Here is a 14,267-nt window from a genome sequence, read left to right on the forward strand (position 1 = left end):
AGGATTTAGCTGTGAGGTACGGATGTTTGTTCTAAAAAAAATGATTTTTTTTAATTTCTTGTGTTCTTGATATATTTCTTTTGTTTACTTTTTTTGGTTGATGGATGATATGTTTTTTTTGTTCTTGATACTCTGTGCAGGAGCCAGTCACAACAGAAGTCAAGTTGGCCATTAATAAATGAACTAAATATATTTTATTTTATTAGTAGTTCCAAAATACCTACAAAGTTATCCTTTAGTAATCTCCAATAACTCAAACATTTTGAATAATATATTTTAATAAAAAAAGTTGGAAGGTAATCGGACTTAGAAGAGCAAAGTGATGCATGAATAAGCTCTGCATGCTAACTATGAAATTTACAGCCTTTTTATTTGTTTGGGTCATTAAATTTGCATGCATTTCACTCTATATTAATTAATTGTCATATAATTGAAATGAAAGCTAAATATTTTAAGCAACAAAAACATGTCGTCATGAGAATTATGTGCGTCATACATTTAAAATCTGATTCGAATTTATTTTTATGAATATTAAAATTTGAATTAATTAAACCTTCATCTTTTGTCTTCTTCTTTTTTAATAATTTGATTTAGGGATCGACTAACAGTCCCCCTACTTCAGTCCCCTATCTGTCCCCCGCACTAAAAGACAAAAAAAATAGTTAAAACGTGCTAACTACCACCAAAGAGCAAGATTAATGCTATTTTATTAATAGTCAAAACGTATAGTATTCATACCTACGAATTTATAGTATTCATACTTATTATCAGAACCATTTGTCATATGTAAACACAAGCTAGAGGGGACCAGTAACAACCAGGGGGACCGCTGACGTCTTGTGACAGCCTGGATTGGGGACCGCAATCGTCTGAAAGCGACATTTGCCAAGATTGGGGACCACTACAGCGAAACTATATATTATTCATATCTAAATAAAGAAGTATTCATATCTAAACAAATGAAGTATTCATACTGACGATTATGAAGTATTCATACATGTTTGAAATAATTTATACAATTCAAAATTCAAAGTCAGATTCATCTCTCACCCCACCTCTTCCAAGAAGTATTCATACATGTTCAAAATAATTTATACAATTCAAAATTCATTGTCAAATTCATCTTTGTTACCCACCTCTTCCAAGAAGTATTCATATCTAACATGAAGTATGCATATCTAACAAATGAAGTATTCATATCTAACTAATGAAGTACTCAATATATAACAAATGAAATATTCATATATATAACTATTCATATCTAACTAATAAAGTATTCACACATGACACTAACAATATTAACATCTGACACTAATAATATTCACACCTGCCCAGATTGGGACCAAGAAATATTCTCAACAGACTAGTATGCATATCTAAAACAATGAAGTATTCATATCTAACTGAAGAATTATTCATACTGACGATTACGAAGTATTCATACATGTTCGAAATAATTTATACAATTCAAAATTCAAAGTCAGATTCATCTCTCTCATCCCACCTCTTCCAAGAAGTATTCATATGTAACATGAAGTACGCATATCTAACAACTGAAGTATTCATATCTAACTAATGAAGTATTCATATGTTGCATTGTGACAACCTTTGTTGGGCTAGCATGGACCCCCTCCAATGGTGCACCACGCTCTCCCCGCCAAATCTTGACGGTGCACCATGCTCTCCTCGTCAGATCTCGACGGTGCACCACGCTCTCCTCGCCGGATCTCAACGGTGCACCACGCTCTCCTCGCCACGTGAGAAGATTGAAGATTGAAGAGGGTGGGTTTTGACCACGTGAGGGAACAAAAAAGGAAAGTTGTTAGGGGGATAGATAGGGGACAGATTCAAGGGGGACAACATCTTTACTCTTTGATTTATATTGTAACCTACAAGTTTGGCAGTGCTCTTCGTCCTCTGTAGTTTGAAATATGTACATCAAGTCTGGTTAGTATCACATGATTGCCATTCCAGCTTATATAACATTAACTTTAAAATCTATTGAATCGACTTCAAATGGTGAATTCAAATCGTTCAAACCAATCAACTTTATTAGTAGTGCATTTAAATGTAAAATTTATTGAGTATTAAGTCAAGCAGTCAAATGTGGGAGTTTTGAGTTAATTTTAAAACATTCATTTTCAACATTTTTGACCTATTGACTTGATACTAAAACGACTTGAAAAAATATTTTTTTTTTGCATTTAAATGCATCACTTGTAAAGTAAATGGGTTTGAATGTTTTAGATTAGTCATTTGAAATCTATCCATTAAGTTTGAGAATTGATGTCATATGACACCGATATCATATGTCGCTTGATACAGTTGTCTTTTCAGTATTGAGAATCCATGCAAGAATTCCTATCTGTGCAAGAACATGGATGAGCAGGGATGGATGCCTATTTCTCTGATTGCTAGCTTCAATCAGGCTGGTTCTGTTTATCCTATCACATTCTTACATTAAAGCTCACAATATTCATAAACACCTACTTTCTCATAAGTCAACACATGTAGATCAATACTTGCTTGAGTTTATATTGATGCACAAATTAATTTTTGGGTTTTTTTTTTTTTTGAGTAAGAATACGAGTCATGCTCCTATTTTATTAACCGCAATTGGTTACATGGTTTCAAGGGCTTTGAGAAATAGCCCTTTGGTTTATATTCATTCTTTTTTGTTGCAATGAACGATATTTAGTATAAAGTTATATTGGAGGGAACAACCAATAAAATTGAATTCAAAGGGAACATATATCTTTTGTAAACATCATTTGAATAATTGGAACCATTAAGCTTAAACTTTCTGGTGGCCATCAGTCTTTGGACACGTATCCTCTGCATTAACGTACCGTTTGAGTTAATTTCTGAACTGTACGATCAGAATTCAGGCCAATCTGGCCCAAGCCTAATTGACCCGATCCTCCAAATGAACACTAACCTTTTAACATGCAGTAATGGCCATAGGGTACCAACCATAGTGACAAATGAATTATTCGGGTTCAGTTCGAAGGGGTCAAAAATTTGTGATTCGGGAATAATTCGGATATAATTCATGAATGATTCGGAATTACCTAGACCAGAGATCTCAATCCCGCAAGGGAGGGAGCCAAAAAAGAAATATATATTTTGGGAAAAAATCACGATTATGCTCTGATGCAAACTAATGTTGTAACATCTCGAACAGGGGCCTATCGTGAGGCATGTATTTGAGTCGGGCAAACCAGAAGCCCTCCTACACCACCTACGCAAAATAGTGAAAAATAAGGAAACCGAGATAGAGGAGCTGTGTAAGCTTCACCATGAAGAGTTCATTCTTGCAGTTGACGAATTAAGAGGGGGTTTTGATTGATGCTGACAATTTGAAAAGCAACTTGACTTTAGAGATCGAATTCCAGGTTGGAAGATATCGGCATCGGCCTTCTTGCGAAGCTCGAAGAGCTGATTGAGTTGTACTCAGTGAAGAGGAATGTTGCTGAGGCCATACTCGCCTTGAAGGTGATACAAGCTTGCTGCCTGTACAGGAACTTTACTAAATTGTACAATGCTTGGTTAAATACGAAGCTTTGTTGTGTACAATAAATATAGCACAACATAAATATACAACTTTGTTTCTTGTGAGAGGTGGAAGACAGGCTAGTTTTGGTTAGATTAAGTCATGTTTTATTTGCTTATTGGGCTACCAGGTTTTGTCCATTTTAGGTGTCTGGTTATTGGTTTTCAACTTTGGAGCTAATTTTTATTTTGGTTTTATCAGGTTTTGGTTCAATAGGATTCTGATGTGAATTGTTCATATCATGCACTAAGGATTTTAGTGGGAAGCTAGGGCTTGGGTTTACCAAGTGCACTACACCATTTTCATGGTCGGGCAACCAAATTTTTGGTTGCAATATGCATAATTTGGTTGTAATAAAATAATTTTGCAACGGACGAAATTGGTTGCCAGTTGTTGCAATAGGTTCCGTTGCAATATATTAGCAACCAATTTTTTATTGCAATAATGTTTATTTATTGCAACTATATTTCCGTTGCAAAATTACCGTAGCAATAAGATATTGCAACCAAATAAGCGGTTGTTATTGCAAATCTAACACAACAAAGAAATGGTAGTAATAAGGTAGTGTATTGCAACAAAATTCATTGTTGCAATTTATTGAATAAATGCAACCAAATTTTAGTTGTAAGAAATGCGTAGCAATAATTTGTTGCAACCAAATAAATGGTTGTTATTTAACATTTAACGCAACAAAAAAATAGTAGTAATAAGATAGCATATTGCAACAAAATTCATGGTTGCAATTTGTTAATTAAATGCAACTAAATTTTAGTTGTAAGAAATGCGTAGCAATAATTTGTTGCAACCAAATAAATGGTTGTTATTAAACATCTAACACAACCGACAAATGGTAGTAATAATATAGTGTATCGGAACAATTTTTTTTCAAAATTACATATCAAAATCTATTGCAACCATATGAAAAATCTATTGCAACCATTGATATTATTTCAATTAATAAATCTAACACAATGATAAAATATTTTAATGAAATTGGTATACTCACGTAATTAATCTATTTTCGTTCAATATATTGTTGCAATTAGCCATTCAAACATTAAATAACATTTTTTTAATATAAATAATAAATATTCTCGTATTTATAATATAAAATAAAAATACACAATTCAAAGAAAGCTTCATATAACATTATATTTATCTTTCAATTTTACATTAATAACAAATATGTCACCTCAAGATACATATTTCGGTATTTTACTTCTATAAACTAACTTTAACCGATCCATCATTCTCGCGTTTATTTCGCCCAACATATCTACCAACTGCTCTAGCTTGTATTTGCTTGCAGTATTGTCATCTGAAAAATAGAAGAAAAACAATAAATGAATTACGACATTCATAAAATTCTCATATCATGTCAAATTATATATTTTTGAGAAAAAATAAAATACCTAACTGAAAAAAAAATTTGTGAAAAGATGAGCGAGTCTTGGTCAATTGCGAAATGCCACTAAAAGCTTCATTAAGCAGCCCACAAGCAACGCTGCACATGCATAAACAAAAAAATAGTTAGTCTTCTATTTGTCTTTTTCGTTCAATAAATGAAATTATTTATTTTTAAAAAATAGCACAAAAAACTGTCCGCCAATAAATAGTTTTAACATAGAATTAAAAAAAATTACATGAAAACCGAGTTTATGAAATTGCAAAATGTGCTAGCAAAAACGACAGAAAAAAAAAATCTATAGTCCGAATTACCTCAATAACCTTTCTCTTTGTTAGGCAGAGAAACCATATGAAGCAAAGTTAAAAACTTTTTAGGTCCCATGGAGCGGTGAAATGGATTTTAGATGAATTTTTTTTATAAGCAGAGAAGCAACAATGAGAGGCACCAGGGGAGGCATATTAAAAGGACACAACAAAAATAAATAATTGGAAAGATATCATGGCCCGGGTGTCATTCCAATGGAAAATACTTAAATCATCTTTAATTCATTGCAAAAAAAATAGAAAGTATGTCAATTCAGGAAAATAATTGATCCCTACTTTTGCTGTCTTCCAAAATTGCCGTGGTAGAAAAGAAAAGAAAATTAACTATGCAATCCCAACAACCAATCAAATAATAGGGCATATAATGATGTTTCCAGAAATTAATGATTTGTTTCCAGTAATTTTGATAATACTATATCTGATTTATAAACCTAGAATGAGTGGAAGATCAAAGATCATACATCTTAACCAAATAAGATATTACTTACATATAATCCAGTCATATATCTTATTTTATGGTAAATAAGATCATATGCATGTCGTGACCTGTAACAATGTGTATATTAGCAAAGTAAAATTGTACCATGTAAAAATAATATTAAATAATATAATAAATAATTAATTAAATAAATAAATAGGTTATTATGGATGGTAATTTTAATTATTGACAATTATGAATGCTGACTAAATAGTTTTCTAAGTAATAAAAATAGAAAAACTAGAGTAACTTTCAATCTCACCACCTTCCTTGGAAATCTTAACTCCAAAATATATGAAATTGATTTTAAATGATGATTCTAAGTTGTTGAATTTGATCTCCTTCATGAATAATGTGTCTATATATTAAATTTATCAGTTTTTAAATTAATCTAGTATATGTCTTGTGGTAAAGAAAGTAGATAACTTAATTTTAATACGTTCATGTTTCATACATTCTCTATAAAATTAAAATTGCCCTCGTATCAACCATAACATCTTATGGGTCTTGAAACCCTCAATGAAAAATTTATATTTTTTTAATTGATCATAGTAACAAGTCGAGCAGTATAAAAATAATAAATTTTTTATTATAATATAGTTTTTAGTTATAAATTTTGTAAAAAAAATTATTAAAACCTTGTTGTTTGGTACAGACGAACATTATTTTTTTATCATTGTCAATACCTTACCTTAAGTATATTCCATATTCTAAAATGTTAAGGGAGAAAAATAAATTGAAGTATGTTCTGATTGAATGTATGCATTCCAAGGTTGTAAATAGTGATTATCACGTTATTGTGGAAAGGCTAAAAAAAAAAGCTATCGCGAATAGCGTAGTTATAATTAATGAAAGCTATCATACATAAAAATTTTTGTTTAAAAAATTATATTTTATATTTTTACTAATTATCAACATTATCTAAAGTCTCATAGAACAATAAGTAACACAAAATTGATTAAGGAATTAGAATATTCATATTGAACCTGTATAAAATCCAAATTGTTATTCGAACTATCCCTAATAATATCATAAATGGGCTATCTTTTTCTATTCAAAATAACCTTAGTATGCTCAAACTGTCCAATGATGAAGTATGCTCAAAGTGTACTTAATTATCTTTTTGAAACGTAAGATTCATGACTATATTGTTGTTTTATCAAGTATATTGAAAAAATGTCTAATTATTTGAGAATTTGATTACCAAGTTATGTATATTTCTAACATCATATACTATATTTTTTAATTATCAATATTATTAAATTAATTTGATTTGACAAATAATTATCAGATATTGTTAATACTGTAAAATAATATTACTTTTGACAAATAATTCTTAGATATATTCAGAATATTTCTCTAAAACCTTTGAGCTTCATACATCTCAGTATTTAATAGCATCATCTTCATATTAACAATAAACTTTTTTGTTATAGAGTAGGGTTAAAATGTCTCATGTCTTTCATACTTCATCGTGTCTCATCATTTCCTTTATCTATGTTTTCAAAGACTGAACAATCGATCCAAATATATTTGAATAGTAAAAGGTATTTAACTATTTAAAAATAATTGTTTTTAGACTATCCTAAACTAATGATTTTGTATCTACTGTTAAAAAATAGTGCAAAATTTCCAAAAAATTATAAACTTGGTCTCCAAGCATATTTTAATATAAAAATAATGTTGAGCGGTTCAGATTAATTGTTTGAACTTTGAAAAATGAATACATTAATTAATATGTACAAAAATATATAGGTAGATTTGCTCAGCCCTATCAAGTTTTGAATAAGACTTCGTTCATATTTTTGTTGTTATCAAGTAAATTTATACTCTAATAAAAAATCTAAGCTACTTGTACGCATCATTTAATAATAATAGAAACATAGATCCACAAAATATTTCTTTCGAAAGAAATAAATTCATCTTGGCGCGAATGAAATATATATTGTGCGCCAAGGCGCGCGATTGGTGCTAATAGAAACATAGTATCCCAAAATTTTCTTTCCAAACAGAGATAAATTCTCCATGGCGCGAAGGAAATATATATTCGCGCGAAATAGATAAATTCAGCTTATAATAGGACAAATTTTATTAAAACCAATGTGATGAAATCTATTGTCCCGGTTTTAATTTCTTTACCTGTGTGAATTTGATTAAAATTAGAAATATCCCAAATTCATTCAGGACCCCTTAAACGCCTCTCTCTCTCTCTCTCTATTTCATTTATAACCCCTTTAACGCCTCTCTGAGAAATTCGAGTCGACCCTCTAACGGCGCGCCCGTGCTCAACCCTCTAGCGGCGCCCCGTGCTCGACCCTCTAGCGGCGCCCTGTGCTCCATCTCTCTCAACCTGTTTAGGGTTTCTTGGTGTTCGGTGTTCCTCGGTGCTTGCTTGAGCTTGTGAGAACAGCAGCCAATCGGAAGCGAAGTGGGACCAATTGTCGTACCAACTTGAAGTACACTCTGGTAATTTACTAATTCTTTCCTTTCCATTTCTTTGGATTCTTGATTCTCCGTTTAGGGTTTTTCATGCATGAGGGCTGTGAGTGGGGTCAAATTATCTTTTAATTGTGGTACATGTGCATGGATGTTTGTTTAAAATCTCTTAATTAGGTGTCAGATTCTCTAGTACATTGTTTTCGACTAGGTTGTTTGCTGAAATGTTTAAAATTGTATATTTCACTGATGAATGACGATTTTACCCTTGGCTAAAGAACCTTAATTTGTATGAAATTGGCTGTTTAGACCGACAACTGGGAATCTGTTTTGGGTCTGATAAAGTCAATTTCGAATTACTTTTGGGTCTGCCAATTCAGATGTAGAATTTAGTAGCAGCAGTTTCAACATAATTAATTTTTTTGATACGACACATACCACCGTATTTGAGACTTTTTTCTCAATATGCAGAATTTACGAGAAATAAATTCTTTATTGCAGGTCACTAAGAAGTACATTATGATGGATAAGAGTTGGTTGCAGCTTGATAGAAGAAGCGCTGGTTATGTAAAAGGCATGAAGGATTTTGTTGCATTGGCTTTCTCTAAGGTAGCTCAAGCAAACACAATTCGTTGTCCTTGTACTGTGTGTAGAAATTGTCTTTTTAAGAAACGTGGTGAGGTAGAGTTTCATTTGGTTAAAAATGGTATGGATGAGAGCTGGTCTTTTTAAGAAACGTCGTTGTCCTCGAACTGAGCCGCCATTTGACTTAGGTCTGTTTGGCTCGGTGGAAGGTGACCAACAGGGCTTTCAGCTGGTCACACTTGGCAATGAGGAGCTAAATCAGATTCACTATTATGTGTTAACTAATTGTGATGGAATGTCGTATTGGATAAAGTAAGTCAAGTTATTTATGTTGATTTTCATACACTAGCACTTATTTTGCTTCTTAGTACTTTTTAATGTAATTGTACTTTTTTTGTTATATTCAGCAAACATAAGCAAGAACTTAATAATGTGAACTCACGCAATATAGAAAAACGACACATGGAAGCCTTTGCTAAATGGTTTCAGAACCAAGTAAGTTGAGTTGCTCAACCAATTTTCCAACATATAATAATATTTTAATAGATAACAGACTAATGATTTGTATGTTTTAATTGTGATAGGTCCCATTATTGCAAAATAACCATGATGGACAAGTAACTGACCACATGATTTCGTTAGCTTGTGGCCCAGATCCTCGAGTACGTATTTATAATCGATATTTAATCAATGGATTTTTATTTCGAACAAAAGATGCCGAGGAAAATTTGACTACACAAAATAGCGGTGTTGTTGTGAGTAGTGATGCATCCTCTGGCTCCGTAGATTGGTACGGTGTAATTAAAAAAATTATTGTTTTGGAGTACACGGGGAAAAGAGTAGTAGTTCTGTTCAAGTGTGACTGGTTTGAGAAGCAACCGCAAGGCAGGTACAAGAGTAGAAGCTACAAAATAGATGAATATGGTTATGTGAACATTGATGTGTCACGTCATTATTACCAAAATGAACCCTACATCTTAGGCAATCAGGCACAACAAGTTTATTACACCAAGGATGCTAAAAAACCCAACTGGTGTACAGTTGTGAGAACAAAACCGAGAAATTTATATGCTATGCCTACTCAAGATGTAGCACAAACCGGGGAGATGGGAGACGATAGAGATGATGGTGCTGGAGATATTGTGAATTGGACTAGAGATGATATTGCAAGAGTGAGTGTGGATGAGGATGCTGTAGCTTGTATCATTCGAGATGTCAATCAAAGCTCTAGTGACAATGAAAGTGATACTGACAGCGATGGCCTAATTTATTCTGATGACGACTCCATACTAAGTCTTTTTCCTCTTACTTATTTTTTCTTGTTTGATTTACAAGCTATTCTTTTTGGTACTATTTGACACTCTTTTTCTTGAAATTACAGACTTGTAGCATTTGCAACCTATGAAGGCTCATTTCAATTGATACTGGTACTGATTCTTTGCTGTGGTGAATGCAAGACTTTTGTTTGTTTTATTGTTTTTATAGGGTCTATTAGCTTTATTGTATGATGTTGTTCATGTTTTCTGATTCTGCTACTGTTTTAGATTGGCTACTTCATGCCCTTTTGTGTGCTAGGATATTTTTGCAACTTTAGGGGCTTCTCTGCAAAAACTGATATTGTTGTCAGTTTAGATAGCTACTTGGTGGTTGTTCTTGTGTTGTTTATTTAGTTAATTGATGCATGTAATTCAATTAAAGTTGATAATATCTGATTTGTTGCTATCTGTTGAATGTTATTATATGTTTTAGCAAGTTTTGAATATTTTTAAGTTCCCTTTGTCAAGTACCAAATATTTTGCTGTCATTTATTAATTATTTTTATTACATTCAATTATATTCAATTTCTGGAGCCGAACTATTTATATTCACCATTAAAAATAGAAACACATATAGCATCCACCGAAATACTTTTGACACAGAAATCTAGAAGGAAAATTATTACCGGAATATGTACCTCTTTACTACCATAACATAATATTTCTTTATTTTCCAACCAAGTGAATTTTGGCGCAACTTATTTTGACGCAGAGGGAATTTTGCCGCGTGAATTTTTTTTTTTTTGCAACATATGTCCGTTGCCATATCAAATAATTTTGTTGCAAAAAGTATTTTTCGGGCAACAATCTAATTTAGTTGCAAAAAAAATAATTGGTTGCAATATTTAACATTTATTGCAACAAATTAATTTCGTTGCAAAAACCTTAATTTATTGCTACTAATTCTTTTACCGTTGCAATAAGTTGTTGCAAATAGTCTATTTTGGTGTAGTGGTGAGAGAGAGAGAAAAGTGACAGATAACACTAGAAGAAGATAGGAAGAGGCACACCTGCACAAAAGATTCCCCAAAGAGAATGCTTTTTTTGTTTTGTTTTTTAACTGAGTTATATATAACTTGTCAAGTTATCCATAACATCGGAACCCTAAATAGACTTAAAAGCACTTGGGCAGCAACGAAATTGCCTAAAAAGTAAATATCCAGAAAGATGTGAAGCAAGCTTTATGAAATTGGAAAAGATACCTTGACAAACTTAACTAATTTGGCCCTATCTTAATAATGTCATCAAATCAGCACCATTTCTATTTTCTACCTAATGTTTTGTGATCATAATAATCTGAAAGAGTTTAATTTTGACACACATTTTTGACCAATGATTTGACTGAATGGACTAACCAAGAGTAAAGTTTGACTCAGTTTTGAGTATGCAATCTTATATTGAAGCACTGTAGAGAGTCAAGTTTGTAAGTAAACACGTTTCAGCAAGCAGCAATTGGTACCATCCACCAGGCACTGCTGTATCACTACAGAGTTGTTTAGAAATTGATTAAGTCTGGTGCATTAGTTTAGTATATTCATGAAAAATGATAAATTTGTTCTTGGTCTGGTAGGGGTAGGTGTCTTTACCAAATTTTGTCCAAAGGGTTACATTGCAAAGATGTCGTGCTGTATTACCAGTTCCTGGACTTGTACCAGTTAGCTCGCAATAGTTCTGGAACTAGCTAAACCTATCTCATTATATCCATTATAGTACTTACTTTTTTTTATAACCACAGGTATGTGTGCATGTGACCAGCTTGTGTCTTTCATGCAACGGTGACGTGTCCGAAGGCCGCTTCTACCCTGCATTGAAAACCCTAGACATTATCCAGAAAGATTACATCCATTCTATACCTGTTAAAACACTCCGACGGGTCATCTCACAGCAACTGCCTGCTATAAAGCTTAACATTGAGAAGAAAGTATGTGGGGAGTTCAATGACTGGCTAGTCTATATCAGAACCACCGCCAGGGAGATAGGACAGCTTTCAATCCGTCAGACTGCCACATCACGGCAGCGTGACGAGGAGATGCCGTCCCGTCAGAGAGAGGCTGAGGAACAGTCTTGCACTGGGTCCACTGCATTTAATGAATATGTCTACTCCTTAGACTCAACTGAACAAGCTGAGGAGGATGTCGTGTTGGATTTCAACCTATCCTCAGTGCACCATGCATATCACGTCTACTCATGCCTGGGGATCGGTGAAAAGTTTTGTGATTACTAGCACAAAAATCGGCTGGTGCAACTACAACTTGACCTACAAGTGTCAACCATGCAACCTTTTCTAGAATCGCACCAGCCTTTCCTTGCACAAGTTGCAGGCTTTTTTATTGTAGAGGATAGGGTATTGCGCGCAGCTGGTGGATTGCTAACAGAGGTGCAGGTCGAATCCACTTGGGACACAGCCATTGCAAAGATTACTGCCATCCTAGAGGATCAATTTACTTGGCTAGACACAGCCAGTCACCTGTTACTCATAAAGGACTATGTGAGCCTCCTAGGTGCGGCTTTGAAGAGATGATTACCGTGTGGATCCTCTGATGAATATACTTGATAAATCCCGGGATAAGTACCATGAATTACTTCTTACTGAGTGTAGGAAGCAAATTAGCGACATCCTTACTAACAATTCCTATGAGCAAATGGTTCTAAAAAAGGAATACGAATTTAGTATGAACGTGGTATCTTTCAATTTACAAGCTATGGATATGATTCCAGATTTTCCATATGTGGCATCCTTTTCTTCATCAGTACCAGACGTTTGCCGGATCATAAGGTCCTTTATAGAGGACTCGGTTAGTTATATGTCGTATGGTGGGGGCCTTATTGTCAATTTCTACGAGGTTGTGAAAAAGCACCTTGACAAACTATTGATTGCGGTTTTGAACAATACTTTATTAAATATAATACATGGGCCTTTGGTGTGCCCCAAGCAATGCAAATCGGGTCTAACATATCAGTTTTTGAACGGGCCTGTGACAGTTTCTTTCTCTGGCAAGCAGGACAGCTTTGTGGTGTTCCAAAACGGATTGTAGAGAGGCCACATTCAGGTCTGACGGCCAAGGCTGTACTAAAGGCAACACAAAATGTATCATATAGTAAACTCCTATACCTTGTTAATGACAAATTAGACAGCATAATGGGACAGATGTCCAACATTAATTGGACAGCAGAAGAGGTATCTGAACATGCAAATGACTACATGAATGAGGTTTTGGTATATCTCGACTCAGTTGTGTCAGCTGCACAAAAAATACTACCTCTAGAGGCGCTTTACAAAGTCGCAATTGGTGCACTATGCCATGTTTCAGATTATATCATGACAGCTTTTTGAGTGACAGTTTGAAACGTTTCAATGTCAATGCCGTGGCTGGTATCGACAATGATTTGAAGTTGCTTGAATCTTTTGCTAAGAACAGCTACAACAGTACAGGTGTTAAGAAAATTGGTAATGAGGCAACTTTTACGGATTGCTTGGTGGAGGTGAGGCAGTTGGTGAATCTATTGTTGAGTGACCAGCCAGAAAATTACATAAATCCAGTTATTAGAGTGAAGAATTATGGCGCTTTGGATCATAAGAAGGTGGCAATTATTTGCGATAGGTATAAAGATGCACCAGATCGGCTGTTTGGTAGCCTCTCAAATAGAAACACAAAACAGAGTGCGAGGAAGAAGTCGATGGATGTTCTGAAGAGAAGGTTGAAGGATATGAGTTGAATATTTAGGCTTTTCGGACTAATTGAATTTTGTTTCCATCTGATTTTTTTTTTTTTTTATATAATTGGAGGACATTTTTGCAAGGATAGGATTATGTGTAGCTATGGTAAAGAGGGCTTCTGTTTCTTCCCTCGTACTGGATCATATTTTGACATAATGCTGGTAGATTTGCATTTTGTTAATATTAATATCCTAGTTGGTACTTGGTTTTTTTTTTATGTGAAAATTTATTTTTAGGTCATTTATTTTTGCCTTATTGCAGAAATAAATGTATCCTGCTATTGTTGCTCGTTGCTTTTGCATATAGCAACACGGAATACATACAAGCTTGAAGAGCATTTCACAGGCTAATTTTGAGACTAACAGCTCCTTTAAAATTATTAGTTTTCTAGACTTTCAGTTAGGTTTACTGTAATGGGTTTTTAATATTTGAGTTTGTCATTATTAGTTC

At 33.5% G+C, this 14,267-nt stretch overlaps 1 protein-coding gene and 1 pseudogene across 4 annotated transcripts; both read left to right on the plus strand.

The window, feature by feature from the left end:
• The first annotated feature begins 2,377 nt into the window (after positions 1–2,377).
• LOC144557093 (exocyst complex component SEC15A pseudogene) lies at positions 2,378–13,949 on the plus strand (annotated as a pseudogene). The gene is made up of 3 exons (XR_013512547.1): positions 2,378–2,437; positions 3,185–3,495; positions 11,835–13,949. The product of XR_013512547.1 is annotated as an exocyst complex component SEC15A pseudogene (transcript).
• Positions 7,958–10,501, plus strand: LOC144557217 (uncharacterized). Of its 3 annotated transcripts, none has more exons than XM_078305757.1 (5): positions 7,959–8,228; positions 8,700–9,095; positions 9,191–9,278; positions 9,368–10,076; positions 10,165–10,501. In XM_078305757.1, the coding sequence occupies exons 2-5, from the start codon at positions 8,902–8,904 to the stop codon at positions 10,170–10,172; spliced, it is 999 nt and encodes a 332-aa protein (XP_078161883.1). In that variant the 5' UTR covers positions 7,959–8,228; positions 8,700–8,901; the 3' UTR covers positions 10,173–10,501. The 3 variants fall into 3 exon arrangements, with proteins under 3 accessions (XP_078161881.1, XP_078161883.1, XP_078161884.1); XM_078305758.1 differs by having other exon boundaries at positions 8,700–8,807; positions 8,972–9,095; positions 9,368–10,501; XM_078305755.1 differs by having other exon boundaries at positions 7,958–8,228; positions 9,368–10,501.
• Positions 13,950–14,267: the final 318 nt, after the last annotated feature.

Source organism: Carex rostrata, chromosome 7 (assembly GCF_964058835.1).
Source record: "Carex rostrata chromosome 7, lpCarRost1.2, whole genome shotgun sequence".
Classification (NCBI taxonomy): Eukaryota; Viridiplantae; Streptophyta; class Magnoliopsida; order Poales; family Cyperaceae; genus Carex; species Carex rostrata.

Coding starts and splice junctions, on each gene's coding strand:
- LOC144557217 (XM_078305755.1), top strand. CDS start 8,902: ATGGTATGGATGAGAGCTGGTCTTTTTAAGAAACGTCGTTGTCCTCGA. Junction 9,096..9,190: donor GGAATGTCGTATTGGATAAA/GTAAGTCAAGTT, acceptor TGTTATATTCAG/CAAACATAAGCAAGAACTTA. Junction 9,279..9,367: donor CTAAATGGTTTCAGAACCAA/GTAAGTTGAGTT, acceptor TAATTGTGATAG/GTCCCATTATTGCAAAATAA.